General features: G+C 37.3%; 2 protein-coding genes across 3 annotated transcripts; one reads left to right on the top strand and one right to left on the bottom strand.

The window, feature by feature from the left end:
- The first annotated feature begins 1328 nt into the window (after positions 1-1328).
- Positions 1329-3781, top strand: LOC112193396 (protein COP1 SUPPRESSOR 2). Its single transcript, XM_024333541.2, has 7 exons — positions 1329-1498; positions 1624-1911; positions 2023-2146; positions 2251-2324; positions 2648-2805; positions 3029-3279; positions 3370-3781. Exons 1-6 carry the CDS (start codon positions 1413-1415, stop codon positions 3190-3192), a joined length of 894 nt encoding a protein of 297 aa, XP_024189309.1. The 5' UTR covers positions 1329-1412; the 3' UTR covers positions 3193-3279; positions 3370-3781.
- A 346-nt stretch (positions 3782-4127) lies between these two features.
- LOC112193395 (paladin) lies at positions 4128-16115 on the bottom strand. 2 transcript variants are annotated; one of them, XM_040515896.1, is made up of 20 exons: positions 15589-16115; positions 15352-15411; positions 15054-15188; positions 14011-14082; positions 13454-13524; positions 13232-13331; positions 13041-13139; positions 12750-12876; positions 11793-11926; positions 11642-11701; positions 11201-11424; positions 10356-10785; positions 9490-9813; positions 8777-9379; positions 8468-8641; positions 6693-6923; positions 6327-6610; positions 5474-5758; positions 5044-5166; positions 4128-4406 (listed from the first exon to the last, which is right to left on the bottom strand). In XM_040515896.1, exons 1-20 carry the CDS (start codon positions 15736-15738, stop codon positions 4274-4276), a joined length of 3819 nt encoding a protein of 1272 aa, XP_040371830.1. In that variant the 5' UTR covers positions 15739-16115; the 3' UTR covers positions 4128-4273. The 2 variants fall into 2 exon arrangements, with proteins under 2 accessions (XP_040371830.1, XP_024189308.1); XM_024333540.2 differs by lacking the exon at positions 15352-15411 and having other exon boundaries at positions 15589-16110.
- Positions 16116-18237: the final 2122 nt, after the last annotated feature.

Below are 18237 nucleotides of genomic sequence, written 5' to 3'. Positions count from 1 at the left end.
CAATGGGGCTCCGCCTCACTGGGGATTTTTGCCATCCCTCGTAGTCCTAAATTGAATCGGATAAGTTTCCTATTTGGATTAATTTTAGTCTACCCTCTGGGTGTTATCATTTCACTCCCTTTACTTTCAATTTTGAATTTTTACCCCCCAAACTTTCCAATTTCAATAAGCCATGTCCAATTTCTATTATTCCGTCCAAATTGGAAGCTAAGTCTGACCCTTGAGGGTTAAAATGGTCATTTCAACATAAATTTTTTTAAAAAAATAATAATAAAAAATTAAATTAATATTTTTTTCTTTTTGTTTTTTGTTTTTTTATTTTTTTCTTTTCTGTTTCTTCTTTTTTTTTCTTTTTTTTTTTTTATAAATTTTGTCTTCAACCTATATACGACAAGTTATAATAGGTTTATAAAAACAAAAAAATACTATAGGTAGTTGAAAGTCACTCGCTGGTTTATGATATTTGTGATATATCACCGATAAAGTGGAGAATTTTAGGATATATTTCCAATAAAGTGAAGAAATATCTGTAAAAAATAATTTTACACTTTATCTGTAAATAAATATTTGTAAAAAATAATTTTACACAGATATTTCTTCACTTTATTGGGGATATACAGATATTTACAGATAAAGTGTAAAATCATTTTTTACAGATATTTCTGCACTTTATTGGGGATATATCCTAAAATTCTTCACTTTATTAGAGATATATCACAAATATCGTAGACCAAAATGATTTTACACAGATATTTTTTTCACTTTATTGGGGATATACAGATATTTATTAACAGATAAAGTGTAAAATTATTTTTTACAAATATTTCTTCACTTTATTGGGGATATATCCTAAAATTCTTCACTTTATCGGAGATATATCACAAATATTGTAGACCAACGAGCGACTTTCAACCACCTAGAGTATTTTTGTTTTTGTTTTTATAAACCTATTATAACTTGTGGTGTATAGGTTGAAGGCAAAATAAATAATAATAAACAAAGAAACAGAAAAAAAAAAAACAAAAAAACGATTAAAAACAATTTTTTTTAATTTCTTTTTGTTGAAATGACCATTTTAGCCCTCAAGGGTCAGACTTAACGTCCAATTTGGACGGAATAGTAGAAATTGGACATTGAAATTGAAAAATTTGGGAGGTAAAAATTCAAAATTGAAAGTAGAGGGAATGAAATGATGACACCCCCAAACCTCAGGCGGTAAATTGAAATTAATCCTTCCTATTTCTACCAAAAAGCAAACAACACGACGTCGTATCTCAAGCAAATAATTTTATTTTAAAATAAGCAAGTATATTTTGGGTTTGTCTGTGGCAAAATTGAATTGAATTTCAGAATTTGATTTGGAGGGCAGGGGGCTTAGCTAGGGCTGAGGCAGTCGCAGAAGGCGAGAGAAGATGGGGAAGAATTTCAGAAAACGAAGCGCTCCGGCCGACGATAATGACGATCCTGAAAAGCTCAGCGACGGCGAAGAAGAAAGGAGGTACCTCCCTTTTCCTTCCTCTCTCTCTCTCACACTTGTTTTCTAATTACACTTGTTTCTGTTCTTGAATCTTGAACTGTAATTAGAAAGACTAAAAAGTGTGTATGAATGATGAAACTTTGTAGATTGGCGCTGGAGGAGGTCAAGTTTCTTCAGAAGCAGAGGCAGAGGAAGTCTGGGATCCCTGCCCTAACTACTGGTTCCGACGCACACCCTCTTCCTAATGCTAAGGACAAGAACAATGACTCCGGTAAGAGCAAGAACAAGAAAGCTACTGGCGGCCACTCTCCTGGCAATAATAACGCTGAAGGCGGAGGAGGAGGCGGCGGCGGCGGCGACGGGGAGAATGATGATTGGGCTCTTACTCGGACCTTTGCTGAGGAAACTGAAGAAGCCGACGAAGATCCGAATATGTAATCTCTCTCTTTTGTTATTGTCATTGCTGGTTGTTTTGATGATTGCGATTTTATGTGTAATGCATTATCTGTGGAGTGTTGAGAGGCAATGTTTGATTGTTTTGACAGGTTGAGTTTTATTGAACGAGAGATAGCAAAGAAGAAGGGCAAGAAATTAGAAGCGCCGGATGAAGTCGAGAATGAATTGCAGCGTGCTGAGGATGAGTTGTACAAGATACCTGACCATCTGAAAGTGAGTCACTCCTCGGCACTCTTGTTTTTTGCAATTTCTTGTTGTTGGTGAATAACAGCAGAAACTTCCTTTTACTTTGTTTTAACTTGGACCGTTTCTTGCAGGTGAAAAAGCGAAACTCGGAAGAGAGCTCGACTCAGTGGACTACTGGGATTGCCGAGGTTCAGCTCCCCATCGAGTAAGGCCCTTTGTTTATTTTAGTTTGCTACGATAGATGTGTTATTTGAAATTTCTTGTTTGAGATATGTATAGTTGTTATATGTAGAGCACTTACTTTATGAAATCCATCAATTATGAGAAGGATTGTTGATGGTTCACAAGTTTATGCTGTTGTTATTAAATCTGTGTTCATGCTACTAGAGCAGTATACCCGCACATAATCTTATGGATGCACAAAGAAAGTAGAAGAGTACCTTGGCCCTTTTGTTTCCTGTGCACCATCAGATACTGTAATTGTTACTGACCTTTAGTTAAATGTTTTTCTTGTTCTACTGCTTGCAGATATAAGTTGAGAAATATCGAGGAGACTGAGGCTGCAAAGAAGTTTTTGCATGAAAAGCGGCTTGTAGGACAGACAAAATCAGAATTTAGCATCCCCTCAAGTTACAGTGCTGATTATTTCCAGCGTGGCAGGGATTATGCTGAAAAACTTAGAAGAGGTTGGTTAACTTTGCTTCTCATTCCATGAAATGATACAAGTAGGTTACATAAAATTGATGTGTCCAACCAAGCTGGGAATTCAATTCAATGCTAGTCATAGTTTATTTTGTTAGCTATATTTTGACCTAATTATCTCCATCATATAATGTCTGGTGCCTTCGGTTTTCTTTTGCTGTTAAAAAGTTTGCTGCCATTCACTAACAACAAATACAAAACTTACAGAACATCCTGAGCTCTACAAAGACAAAAGTTCACAGGATAATGGTGGTGTTCCCAAACAAAATGATACTGGCACAGATGCAGCAGGACAAAGGCAAGCTGCAACAGATGAGTTCATGCTTGAGCGCTTCCGCAAAAGAGAGCGTCACCGTGGAATGCGGAGATGACATGCACCAATCTCTACCAAGAGTAAAATATGAATAGAACTTTATGGGAAAAGAGTTGAGAATGGGTTCTGAACTTATCATTCTTTGGTATGTAAAGTATGCATTTCTGCCACAATAACTCATGTTGCTCAAGACCGTATCATCTAATTAATTTCTTGATATAATTTCAAAATACAGGCTTCTTTCATGAGAGCGATGAACCTGGATGACCCTTTCCTGGAAGGCATGCTTGCGCTTTCTGGTTTCTTCTGTTCATGTTGAGCGTCAGGTCTTGCAGTGAGAAATTGTGGTTATGTTATCATCAACAATTGCTGCCAAGCTTTGACCTTGATTTTCTGTTTATATGGCATCATAATGCTTTGAGTCTCTTTTATCTCCATGATATGTAAGAAAGTGTAATTACTGTGTTCACAGCATAATGCTCGAGGAAGAAGACTGAATCGTTTGGTTGCCATCCTAATTGTCATTTTCCTTAAAAAGTTATCCTCCAAGTATTTTTTATAAGTATACTGAACAAGATTTTTGTATGTCTAGCTGACTTGCTATAAATCTATAATGGATATCAGTCTTGACCTCATTTTTGATTGAACTCATACTTTTTGGTCTAACCGTTTAACAATTGCCAACTATATCCATGTTGTATACCATGCGACTGTTATTGTTTTGAATAACCAGGGTGGAAGCTGGGAAAGATGAGATGCATATGCAAGTATGCAATTCCTAGTAGTATCGTATTGCTATTTCGGCAGGGAACTACGGTGCAGGAAATAGCATTACAAATATTCTATGTGAGAATGTAAAAACCAACTTTGTTGTTTCTACATCTCAACAGAATATCCTCGAAAAGTTTTAACCAAATTAGTGATCCAGTTTCTATTTTGAGACATTGTCCATTGTGGATTCCTCTAATGACTATAATGACAATTCAACAACAATATCATTGAACCGCATGTGATCCCTCGGATGAAATCTGAAGGGATCAAAAGGCACTCACACCCGATATTGGATTAATGGAAACTATAACAGGCAAAGCATTGCCAACTGTACATAAATACAAGCAATACAAGGATTTCTAGTGGATTTACTTATCAAGCCTAAGGTTGTTACACAAGTGTCCTAGTTCAGGCCTCGCATTCATCCATGATTTAAATTTTATCTCAGCTGGTGAAGTGCAGTAGAGGTAGGACCGAAATGTGATGAGGAAGAAGTACCTCCTGTATTATGGAAAAACAAGATGGTTAAATAATTATATAAACATTTGAATTGCATACTATTCAGTCCTGACATGAAATTGACAGATGAAAACGGCAAATGCTCTTCATGTCTGTTAGCAAATGGACTATTTAAAATATACTTTGCCACATCCAACTTTTAAAAATTTGTTTCAAGCTAGAAGAGCTGGAGTACCGCCAAGTACTATGTTTATGCAATATGTTGAAGAGAATGGAAACAGCATAAATTGGCTAAACCCTCTTAAGCTTAACGTAGAAGGAAGTGAAAGCAAACACAGATCTGTAAAAGACAAGCAGGAGGATAATACTTCTAGCTATCATGACTTAAACTAGTGCAAAATAACAAAGACAGGCCTAGTTCAGAACATAGATATGTCCCCGATCATCTTATCATCTTATGTGGCATGGACAAGAACGATACAATAGTTGGAGAGCTGCAGAACTGACTAACACTGGTCAATGTCATGAAAAGTAATTAGCAATAAACACAGAACAAGTTGAACTCATGCATCAATCATGATTACCAATGGTCTTCTAAGTTCCACTAAACAAAGAAAACGGAGCAACACAACAAGCAATATGGGAAGGAGAATTGAATACCAAGGCACATAAGATTTACCTTAGAGCTTTAATACCCATGTCCATGAGGTATGCTCGTTGCTCATCATCACCATCAGGAAACTTCTCAAGTTCCTTACTATAATAAAGGATATCATCCCGTAAATGCCCTGCACCTGCACACCTTTAGATTGAAGAAGCAAAGTCAGAACAATCACATATGATAAGCTACCTACTAGCAGCTTAAGGATCATTTAAAGAGAAGCAAATCTGAGAATAGTAGACCAAGAGAAAAAACTAAGTAAATGCATTAATAATAAACAGAACACAACCAACAATCATGTATCTTTTTTCTCAAGTCACAGAAGAAACAGTTTTCTACAGTATCACCATTCTTTATAGTTTAAGATATATAATAGATGCTTAGACAAGTAGATAGTACTAACATTCAGAGATAAACTCCGCCATGGAATGTCTAACAGATTACATACCTTTCAATAACACTGTCAACGTCTGCTTTGCTCTTGGGACCATAAACAAGAACCCTTGTAAGGCTTAGTATGTCACGGTAGTCACCCATTCTCAGAACTTCTTCATCAGGAGCTCGAGAAGGCAAGTCCTCTTCAGGTGTATACGATCGATTCGTTCTAACCAATGGTTGTAGATCCTTCAATGTAAAATTTGTTTCTGCACCAATTCTGACACAAGTGATGGCCATTGCATATGCAACTCCTCCAAATCCCGTATGTGATACAAAAAGGTATGATCCTGCAGAGCTACAGTAAAAAATTATTTGTATCAAATTATAATATTTAATTAAAAAGGAGAAAAAGATTCAGACATCAAAATCAACACATGGGGTTAAAAGAATCATGCTTGCTCTGAACCTCAAGAATGACAATCACGTATTGATCACCCTCTAACATGCCAAATTTATACACCAAAAAATAAGAAAAAAGAAATTAATTGTGAAATTTCATGACAAAAATGAACCATCACCAACAGATCTTTTAACTCCTGATTCGAATGAAAAATTTTATATAAAAAATAAAAAATAAAAAAGACTCCCTCATCCTGACATGCTATCTAAAGAACAGGTCTTTAACTAGGCAACTTTGTGGGGCAACACAACAATCCTGATGCACATTTATTTTACTGGAAGATGGTCAAGAACATTATACTTAAAAGCTGCATATTGTGCTTAAACTGGTGGTAATTCACATTTACTTACTTCCATTCTCAATTTGTTTCAATGGCTTGGTAACATAATATCTTAGTTTTGACATATATTTCATTACTTCGTATAAAAATTTACTGATCGAGTGCATAGGGATGAATACTTACTCATTTATGCAGTATTGGATTGCATCCACATCTGAAGCTAAAGCCTCTCTCTCTCTAGTTAATGGGATTCTCCTATACGAAATATTGTAACCCTCATCTTTCAAAGAAGCATATACTTCAGCTGGAGTCTTCACATCATCTGCAAAGATGTTTTCCAAGTATCCTATGACACTGGATTGGTTCAATGAAGGGTTATACTCCTCGCGATGTAAAAGCATACGGCCACCAGACCGTCTGACCTCGGATAGTATATCCTCTTTTAATCGTGCTTCCATGTGTTCTACCTGCATAAAGTTGCAAGAAACTGAAATTGGAGTACAAATTTAGGTTAATGACTTGTACTTTAACACATAGGTGATGGCATACCACTGGGCCAGTTATTCCCACATGTTTGAGTGTATCAACAGGTTTATGTAGCTCCCGCAACACAAATGGTGTGCCATTAATGTAAACAACTGCTTCTTCTCTCAGATCAGTTAAAACCACTTTTGCAGTAGCAGATCCTTCTGCTTCGGGCTTGGCACCTAAATACGCTAACATCTCTTTCGCACCAGGAATTGTTGGCGTAGCCATGCTATACACAGGATATCCGTCCACCTGATTCAAATACAAGTTCTATGTTAAGATGAATAACAAAGCTTCTTTACATTGTCATGTTTACCTTTTCTACTTGTACCGATTTATGTCTACCTTATCATGAATTCATAACCACCTTTGATAAATTTTTATATATGAAACTTAGGCATGTCTCTAAAATTAATTAACAGTAAGTGGAATGGAATAAATAAAAATACAATAGGTTGTTTCATGCAATTCTAATTCATGTACTATTTATGGCAAGGAGTACAGCCATTAGCAAAAAGCTCTTTGACTGACCAGCATTGACAATGCAGAAATCTAACTCTGGGACATCAAAATTTTCTTTTATTTTATAATAAGAATTAACTTAAATTTAAGGAGCGAGCCAGAAATAAGGACTAAAAGTTCACAGCTACAAGAAACAAGAGACAAACAGAGGAGAGACTACAACAGAACTTGCTTAAACGCAAGAGGCAAGCAGTAGGGCATCACAGCTCTTTTTATCTTTTTGCTTCTTGTTTTTAATTTTAATTTTTATTTATTTATTTTTTATTATTTTTTTTGTGGTATTCGTTAGGAGACTAAAGAGAGAACCAAAAGACAAACATCAGTGAACAAGCGGTCCATGGAAAAAGAATTAGACTATGGGGCAAGTATCAAATGTTATGAAAAGAAGGCCACAGGCTCAAGATTAACTCCATCTCCCCCTCCTAAATCCAAAAGAGCATATCTCCAAAGGGTGATTACTTTCTTGTTGGCCCATCCCTCCAGGAAGTTCCCTGAGAGCAACCAAAAACAGATTATAGAGGGCAGTCCCAGCATCCCAAACGCATTCAGCTCTGATTAGTTAGATTACGGTGCAAAAAGATGTGGTCCATATTACCCTCGAATTATATAAGATGGACCAATGAGGAGATAACACTGAGATGCCCTTTCTCTCTTAGATTTGGTCTATTGAGGTCACAGATAAACTAAATGTTGTCCGCACAGACAGGCACAATCTGCTTCCTATATATAATAGAAATACACCCTCTGGAAGAACAGTACATTGAGTCTAAAGCAACAATGAACAATCACTTGTAGTTCAAAGCAGATTCACTCATTCTGTTTCTAGAGTATACTCTATGGAAAGTTCATGGTGTCATCCTTTTCAACCCTACCATATCTACTGTTTACTGGGTCCATATTTGTGTTGGCAAATTCCATGTCTATAAGATACTAAGGTTGGTCAAAGGAGAACACCATCGGATCTCCTTTCCTCAGGGAGTCAACTATAATTTAAAATTGGAGTCTAGCTGTTTTTAGTTTCTTGGGAGTCGTGGACTTATGTTTGCTGTTGTCTATTTTTTCTCCCGGTTTCCTCAGCTCTAGCTTCCTAAGCATAGTGTATTTCTTGTCTGCTTAACAAACAAACAAATAAGTAAACTGGCTGTCTTTCAGACAACTCTAACAACCAAAGCATATAATGCTGTTAATTTGTTAAACATTTCAGATTCCATCACATCTGTAGCCTTACCCAATGGCACTGGGAATTAATTTAATTTTTAGAAATGCATGCATACCTTGTAAACATGTGGTGCACCATGAATTTGTATGTGGCTAGAAGTCCTCTGACCGGGAAAGAAATACATTTTAAGTATCGAACCTTTCCCCAGAACAGAGCCACTACGGGCCTTGATAATAGCCTCCATAACAGCATCTCCATGTTGGGACTCTTGAGGTGCTCTCAATTCCTCCTGAGTTCCAAAACCAAAATGTGCAAGCAGTTATAGGTCCATACCAATATAAGAAGGAAGTGTTCTCTAAGTTTCCCTGGAAAATAAGAGGAGAGGGGGGGGGCTTGTAATTAAGTCACAAGTACAGGGACTTACAGGGACAGTTAAAAATCTTCCAGGTCTTAATTTAATGCTCCATTTCATTGCTTGAACCTCCGGTCTCTGATGCATCCAATTCTTAAATGTCATCCTAGATTCTCCTTGCCCGCAAAATCCATCAAATGCTTCACTTCCTAAGTATGCTGCAAAAGCAATTAAACGGAAGTAGCGCTCCAAGTACTCAGCACCACGATTTAATGCCACCCTCCTTACCCTTTGCTCAACATGTTGTTGATTGAATACCCTTCTATATTGCAAAACGGCTTGGCGTATGTTCTGTAGAGCAGAACATCTATCAATAATAGCATCTAAGGCTTCCCGGCATTCAACCCCATTATCGAACAATCTTGTAATTTTCCACAACAGAAGGATGTCATTCATGCCAAACACACGGCCTTGCTCCTTGTCAGTTCTTACATTTGAAATATTGGAGGATGATGCAGTACCAGAACCTCCTGTTTCTTCACCACTTGAGCTACCACCATCTACCTCTTCACCGGCGATATTGTCAACAAGGATTTTGATAGGTCTCCCATAGTCAATTCGAAGTTTCAGAAGGCAAGCAATTACAGTACCTGTGGTTGTCCTTCCTCGACCCATCTGTCAACATTAAAGGGAAGGTAAAAGTAAGGGGAAATGGGGAGAAAGAAACATGCAGTAGATTGGTAGTAGAAACTAACACAGATTAAGGAAAACAATCAAATATGAACCTGGCAATTGAAAACAAAAGCAGTGGCCTTTGATGAAGAAGCAATATTCATAGCCAACTTGTCAAAGTCGGAACTTTTCGGCGCTTTACCATCAGTGATGGGTACACGAGCATACTTTATGGGAAAACCATCTCTCTCCAAGCTTTTGAAAACCTCAAGTGGGGTCTGAATAGCCCCAGAATCCACATGTTCCCAAGCATCAAAAATTTGTCCGTCTTCTGTTTCATGAATAACCATTATAGCACCCCTATAATGTTCAGCTTCACGCAGGATATCTTCTTTTAGTCGAGCTTCCATCCTCTCCACTCTCTCACGATCAATGCCCTGGAAGCAGTTACCACAGTTATGGTATAATCTAATCCCATTAGGGAACTGAGTAAAAGAAGACAAAAGAAAAACAAACAAAAAAAGATAAAAAGCCAATCCTATGTTCAATGACAGTTGTAATCAAATCTTTGATGGGTCCTAGATGCAATGTCAAGGCTATGACACCTTTGCAAATGTGCCTCAATTGATGCCCGTATTGTATTTGGGTTATGACAAAGAAACGAATTCCTTTGAGCACTCGAGTTGAGAACTATTAATCTGTAACGTTCCAGTGCGAAACCAGATCATCGTCACCCATAAGTTTCATCATGTTTCTCAAAATTTGGACATCAACGCACATAGGTGCAACTGTGCAATGCACAATGGACAATAAACTGACCGCTGTTGTAGATCAGTTGTCTCTAGGTTTAACCTAGAAGTATATGAACATAGATCAGATGAATTATATATCTGGAAGGAAGCCTGCCTTAGTGTATCAATATAAAGAGATGTATTACGAGGGCCTAGAAAACAGATAATTAAATAAGATTAAAATTTACCGTGTACTCAAGCATATTTTTGTATGGTCTTTCAACCTCGCGGAGTACAAATGGTTTTCCATTGATATAGATAACAGGTTCTTCTCTCATATTGTGCCAAAAAATTGGGCAACCATCTTTGGAACTACCAATCCTTTGGATGACTGACCGAATACCATCAATTGTTGGGTTTGCAACTCCATAAACTGGAAATCCAGGGACCTCTCGGAAATTAGGAGCACCATCCACGCGCTCGGGTAAATTTGGGTTTTGACAACCGGGACAGTGGTCACTTTTCAGAACAGTTTGACTACCAAGGACCTCACCCTTTCTCAAGGCAGCAACTACACCCATCTCAGAAGGGCGGTTATCAGCAGATTCATCAATCTTCTTCAGTGATGGATTAAACGTTGCATATCCAAGTGCACCCATTGGATCTCTTCTCAGCAACCTGCAACCAACAACAAGGATCAATTGAAGTGAAAGAATAGCCAGATGTCCTCTTTTTACTTTTGCATCTTTTGTTAGCACTGGACATCTTGACCTCTGAAACTGGTGGTATTTTGTCGTTTTATTTAATAAATCTTATTTCCTGGGAAAATAATATATGAATCTGGAAGCACCCTGCAAGAATAAATCAGTATTTAACCCTTAAAAGAGCCATGTTGTTCATTTTGCCTTCTGCGATTTATAACCATTACTACCACTACTCAAGTCAGTTTGAACTATTACTAACATGTACAAAGTAAAAGTTTTGGTATCACTAAAACCATGTCTACAAATCTCATTTGGTTTTACTTCAGGCTTAAGGTACAGAGGAGACAGAAATATATTAAACAGATAAGGTAAATAACCATGAACTTTACCTGCGAATAATGCTGTACAGTTCTGGTCGAGCTTTCATCCAGTCAGCAAAGCTGCAATGATCAGAGGAACTAGACCGGAGGGAATGAATGTACACAGCAAAGCATATAAGAAAGTAATATCGTTCCAAATACTCCACAAAAAATGAAAGTGACGCCTCCCTTTTCATCTCATCTGGTTGACGCAGGATACTATTGCGATAAATGGCAATTGCTTCACGTAAGTTCTGTACATAAATAATAGAAACATTTTCCAATGAAATATTATTAATAGGTCAAATTTAAAAGATAGACGATGGAGAAAAAGAAAAATACACTTTAGAGTATAAACAGCAATAAACTCACACTTTTCAAAAAAAAAAATGGAAGCAAATTAGTGCATGTCAACTCTCTTATTAATGACATACCATAAGGTTGATAAAGAAGGGAGTATAAGTTTAATACCTGCATAGAGGAACACTTGTCGATGACTTTGTCCACTTGTCTCTTCCCTTCAACACCACCCTAAAGGCATGTTTTTGATTAACAAAATACTCAAATCTTACCATCTTGTACAAGTCTATTACTATAAAAAACAAAAGAAGATATCAAATACCTCTAGGACCCGAATCAAGCTTCTTATAACTGCATATTCTCCTCTTCGGATCGCATCTTCTGAGTTTGGAACATTATCAGCGACAATCACACTGGAGTCAGAAACTTTTCCGATTGAGTTCGTTCTTGGAATACCTATTCATGTTAAAATTAAATATTGTGAGATCCTCTGAAAAGAAAACCAACTGCACGTGCAAACCTATGAAGGACTTGGACTTGAACTTCTCTTAAATAAAGATACGGTAAATACCATGTGTTCAACTCTTAAACCAGTAGAGCAGAAATAGGCAAAACATGGTTGTTTTTTAATGTGTTTACACCAAACTTCAAGGAAAATAATACAAAAAATTTAATGAAATAATTCCGTTCAGCTACTTTCCAAGTTAAATGTAGATAGAATTTGATACTAATTTACACCTTGTGACTACACTTTCCTTTTCACCTATCGATGATGCATCCTCTGAGTACACATGGGGCCTGAAAAGTACTCCCAAAAGCAGCAACTAGTCCTATCTCCATGCTCCATCACTCTATAGCTAATCAGGTTTGTCCATCTTCCTTGTTGTTTTGTTTTAGTAACTTGAAGGGTTTACTTCTCCAGTATCTTTTAATCTTAAATTGAATGGATTGTCCAATTAAATAAAGTCAATCATTGGGCTCCAAGTTGCAAAGGGTGGAGAGTAAAGGAAGTAGAATATCAATATGGGGATGTCCTACTTTTATCAGTACAGCACGAGTAGAGTCCTCAGTAGAAGACACTGACATTAACCAAGTAAACATGTTTTTAACAACAAAATTCCTTCCAATGAACGAAAATAAGTCGATGTTTATATTTACCGAAGACACACACTTTTTTTCTTCTCTCGTTAACAAACTAGACTTTCGTTAAAGAGAAAGGGATCTCAAAGAGGAATAATCAACAATAGGACACTCCAAATGAAAAAAGTAAGATGCCTACCAGAAGCTCCTATACGGTTGAGGTATATTAGAGTAGCAATGACCATCCCAGTTGTAGTTCGCCCTCGTCCCATTTGACAATTAAAAATTATTTCTGCATTTATGTCAGCTTGAGAAATTTTATGAACCTGAATACAAAGAATAAAGAATAAATAAAGCACACACATTAGCCAACATAATTATGGAAGGTGATTATATTCCATCCCAATTAATTCAGGTCTGGTCCATGTTGAACTGATCTGATCAGAATTGTGCTACATGTACTGTTCAAAGATTAAGAGATGTAACTCACCAGGATATCAAAATCCAGCTCCTTAGGTGATTTTTCATCAGTTACAGGAACACGTTCATAATCAACCCGGTATCCTATGAGTTGCAATTCCTCGTAAACCTACAGAATACAAAATTTTATAATGATATAACTGGTCAATTAAATTTGTTCAGTCATTTCCCTACTATGATATTTGTTCCAGATGAGGATACCTCTAGTGGTGTCTTCACAGAATCACATGACACCGGTTCCCATTGATCGACCATCTGGCCATCTGGCAATTCGTCCGTGACAAGGATCTTATTTCCATATCTGCTATGTGAAAATAAAGTTTGATTTGATAGAAAGCAGAACTGTCAAGATGGTATGGAAGGATACTGTCCATCATTTGTAACACTCCAGAGGAATATACAGGGGACAAGAAGAGGAGATACCTTGCAGCTTCAACCAAGATATCTTCTTTCAATCGGGCTTCCATTTGTTCAACCCTAGCCCTGTTAATTCCCTGATTGTGTTTATAAAGGCCACAATCAATTATAGAGCATACAAAAATGTAGCTATTTTTACTTATATTGCCGAAAAATGTGCAGATATATTACATATATTCATATATCGGCTTTTTCACCAGATAAACCGCATATATATGTATACATGCATACATGTATTTATGCATAGTACATTAGCAATACCATTGCGGGTATTAAAATAACCCCTCATCTGCAACCCAAATAAAAGAAATAAAAACAAACCAAGAGAGCCCTTTCATATCCTCTCAATGAAACACAACATTAGACTCATAAAGCTTACTGAACACAAGAAATAGAAAATACAAAGGAACTTAATACAAATTAGACTTTGTGAATATTATATAGTGCTAAAATGCCAGAATTCATTCTGTAATTATGAAGTGATTGAAGCATATATTTAATAATGAGTTCAAACATGTGCAAAATTTGCAAATTTGAAGGTAACAAAACATTAGAAACCATACCGTATATTCAAGGTTGGAGAAGGGTCTTTCCACATCACGCAGCACAAAAGGGCGCCCATTAATGTAAACAAGCTGTTTAAAGACAAGGATATATTATTAAGGATTTTTCTTAATATTGGCTGTCATAGTCAAGTATGAAGTTCAAAATTAACATAACATATTTCGCAAGCCTGTAAAAGTAATAAAGTATGTTATACACCATATTAAGGGGTTGGACTAGAGTACTTTAGACTAGTCCTATGTGTGGCAGCGCTTGGAGTAGAGTAATAGTCCAAATAAATAAATACATACACCAGAGGAGGGTTTTGATTGTCAACAGCTCTGCAATAACTTTCATATTTCATGTCTTTTACTCGTATGATAATTTCCAATTTTTAACATTTCAAAACTATATTTGCTTCTGCACTGGAGCAGTCGGGCTACAGCATCATTTGAGATTCCTGGAATTTCAGGCCTCAACATATGAGTAAAAGATGCAGTCTTTCAACATACTTGAGTAAAAGATGCAGTCTTTCAGTCTTTTTAATAATATCGTATAACATTTCCTACAAAACTTTGTAAAGGTTAGAGCATTCAACCCAAAACCAATTGGCAAAGGGTGAAGAGACCAAGAACATTATAGTGCAAGGCTTACATTCCCATTGTGGGATGTCGTCTCAGACCCTCACTTGTTGCATGACCTGACCCAAATACGTTGATAACTCAGTGTGTGTGACGTGGAGCCACGCGTGACCGATTGACCAGACCAAATACATGTATCTTCTGCTCTGGTAGCATGTAGAAGTTAAAGCTTCCAATCCAAAACAAATTGGCAATGGGGTGAAACACGGACATTGTAACATAACACAGGGGGTTGACGTTCCCAATTTGAGATGTATAATCTCAACAAATCTTCATGTTTAGGACTAATGAAAACGAAAAGAACTTACACACCTACACATTTTCTTACTTAATTATGGTCCTAGATAACTGCAGTGAATTCAGAAATACAAAAGCAAAGAGTTAGTGAAAGGTACAAAGCCGATGGCAACACGTTGATTTACCGGTTCCTCGCGAAGGTTAATCCAAAGAACTTGGGCTCGCTTGCCATCAATTTGCTGAGCTCCAATATGCTTAAGAACATTCTGGATTCCATCAATTGTGGGAATCGCAACACCATGAACACGTAACTTATCAGCCTATTAAACACACACACAAGTATCAGGAAAATGGATCAAAGAACGAAAGAGTAACGCAATAAAATCAACTCATCTGCATTCAGAATGCAGTAGTAGAAACATGGACCTGACTAGGGACAGATTTTATTATCATAAGCCTGATAACAAGACGCATAAATGTAACCTGTAGAAGCAACTGCTTCGGAAAAAAATGTACATTTGGTGGTATGTCATTCTCCACAAGCTGAAAGAAATAACAAAACCCAGTACGAGGATATGATATAACCCCATTAGAAGAAACCATATCATTAAAAGTGATCTATCCCCCACAAGTACGTGAAATTCAAGTAGCAAGTATATTGAATCCAATGGAGTAAAAGAAAATGTGCATGCAGAATCAGCAAACAAGGAATAGGAGTACCTGACGGTAATTGGGAGCGCCGTCAATGTGGGGGGAGAGGCGTTTGTTCTGGCAGCCAGGGAAGTGGTCACTCTTGAGAATGGTCTTCTTTCCGAGAACAGAGCCTCCCCTCTGCTTCATTACCTGGTCCGGCTCCTTGGGAATAGACATGGCTCACTCACTCAGTCTTTATTCCGCAATCACATTTAACCTCTGATTCACTCAAACAAAAGGGCTGTAAAGCAAGCAGCTTTACATGAGAGTATCAAGACCCAAGACTCGGACTTTGATTGGGAGAAGATAGGAATCGAATTGAGGAAGAGAACCCAGAAAAATAAAGCAAAGGGGGGAAGGAAAGAAACCCAGAGAGAGATAAGAATTTGGTAAATTTGGGTTGGCCTTGGCCTTTCCCTTTATAAGGTGTGTATGGATTCTTCTCTCTCTCTCTCTCTCTTGACTGAAACTAGAAGATGTTGTTTGTTTGTTCAAAGTTGAAAGTGGGGTTTCAATCGTTGGTGTTCTTGTTGCTGCTGACACTCTAACGTGAAAGGCGTGTGGTTTTTCTCTTCTCGGATTGGGTATGTTGTGCTGTAAGCATCAAAGGCATTATTCCCTTTTTTCTTTTTGGTCAAAGGGGTTTTTTTTTCTTGTTTTTTAAAGCGGTTTGGAACCCAGCCTCGTTGGGAGGCTCAGCCCTACGTTTGGTCAAAGAAAAACTTCAATTGTATTCCTACAAACTTCTGATTTCATACCATTTTTACCTTACAAAGATTTACTGTTTGAGGCCATTATGGTAATTTGATCTCATTCTCAATTTTCTTTTCTTGCTCACACATACATGAATTACATTCGAAGCAATGTATGTGGTCTATATTTACAAAAATGATATATTCATAAATATACAAACATCTAACGGTTGATTTGCCGAAATGTAATTGAAAAATGAGTCTTACAACAAATGATTAGAAAGTCCTAATTATAATGGTCCTCATTAGATTAGAGCATCACCCAGAAAATCTACCTTGGCATAAACGTATCTAACATCTTTAACCAGGAACCCAGGTTCCTTTGGTTCACCTTCTAGGAGACTGCAGACGGCTCTAGCTAACTCTTCCTCCTTGTTCCGATGGCAGAGTACTGTCAAATCAATATCTCCATCAGGAAGATAGGTTTTTAAAGGGACTGAGCCAAAGGACAAGACCTCAGTTCCGAAACGGCCTTTGATTATCCTCTGAATGTAATCAATTAGCTCCCTCCTCCTCCACTCGGAATCTACATAAAATCTCTCTTTAATTTACTATTGGTAATATTGGCATCTGAAAATGACTGAAATTAACAACTGAAAAAAAAACAAAAAGTCACAAGGAAGTATACCAGTGCAGATAGAGCGTCGCACCGCCTCTAATTTTCCCATGCCACCCATTTCTATTGAGAAAAAGCATTTCTTGAAAGATTTTAAAGGAAGCAATCTCCAAAATCTCATATGTGCTCGAGGCTGTGTTTACACATTCATAATAAAGTGTGTGAGCCAAATGGACATATCGATTCAAGATAATAATGGTTACAATCTCAAACTGTTTGGAAACCATGACATAAAACATATATCGATCTAAGACTGCTAAGAGTTAATGTAAATTTGAAAAAAGTTTGGGCAGATATATAAGAAGTTAGGCTATAGAATCAATGATATAGACTTGAATACTCGATAATCTCTTTGCAGTCTAACTTATCCGTAAGTATCAATTTAACGGATACCTAAGACTGCAAAGAGATTATCAAGTATAGTCCAACATATATTGAATCCAATGGAGTAAAAGAAAATGTGCATGCAGAATCAGCAAACAAGGAATAGGAGTACCTGACGGTAATTGGGAGCGCCGTCAATGTGGGGGAGAGGCGTTTGTTCTGGCAGCCAGGGAAGTGGTCACTCTTGAGAATGGTCTTCTTTCCGAGAACAGAGCCTCCCCTCTGCTTCATTACCTGGTCCGGCTCCTTGGGAATAGACATGGCTCACTCACTCAGTCTTTATTCCGCAATCACATTTAACCTCTGATTCACTCAAACAAAAGGGCTGTAAAGCAAGCAGCTTTACATGAGAGTATCAAGACCCAAGACTCGGACTTTGATTGGGAGAAGATAGGAATCGAATTGGGGAAGAAAACCCAGAAAAGCAAAGCAAAGGGGGAAGGAAAGAAACCCAGAGAGAGATAAGAATTTGATAAATTTGGGTTGGCCTTGCCCTTTATAAGGTGTGTATGGATTCTCTCTCTCTCTCTCTCTCTCTCTCTCTCTTTTGACTGAAACTAGAAGATGTTTTGTTTGTTTGTTCAAAGTTGAAAGTGGGGTTTCAATCGTTGGTGTTCTTGTTGCTGCTGACACTCTAACGTGAAAGGCGTGTGGTTTTTCTCTTCTCGGATTGGGTATGTTGTGCTGTAAGCATCAAAGGCATTATTCCCTTTTTTCTTTTTGGTCAAAGGGGTTTTTTTTTCTTGTTTTTTAAAGTGGTTTGGAACCCAGCCTTGTTGGGAGGCTCAGCCCTACGTTTGGTTAAAGAAAAACTTCAATTGTATTCCTACAAACTTCTGATTTCATACCATTTTTACCTTACAAAGATTTACTGTTTGAGGCCATTATGGTAATTTGATCTCATTCTCAATTTTCTTTTCTTGC

This window comes from Rosa chinensis, chromosome 3, assembly GCF_002994745.2.
Source record: "Rosa chinensis cultivar Old Blush chromosome 3, RchiOBHm-V2, whole genome shotgun sequence".
In the NCBI taxonomy this organism is placed as follows: domain Eukaryota; kingdom Viridiplantae; phylum Streptophyta; class Magnoliopsida; order Rosales; family Rosaceae; genus Rosa; species Rosa chinensis.
This window is presented reverse-complemented; position numbering and strand designations above follow the sequence as displayed.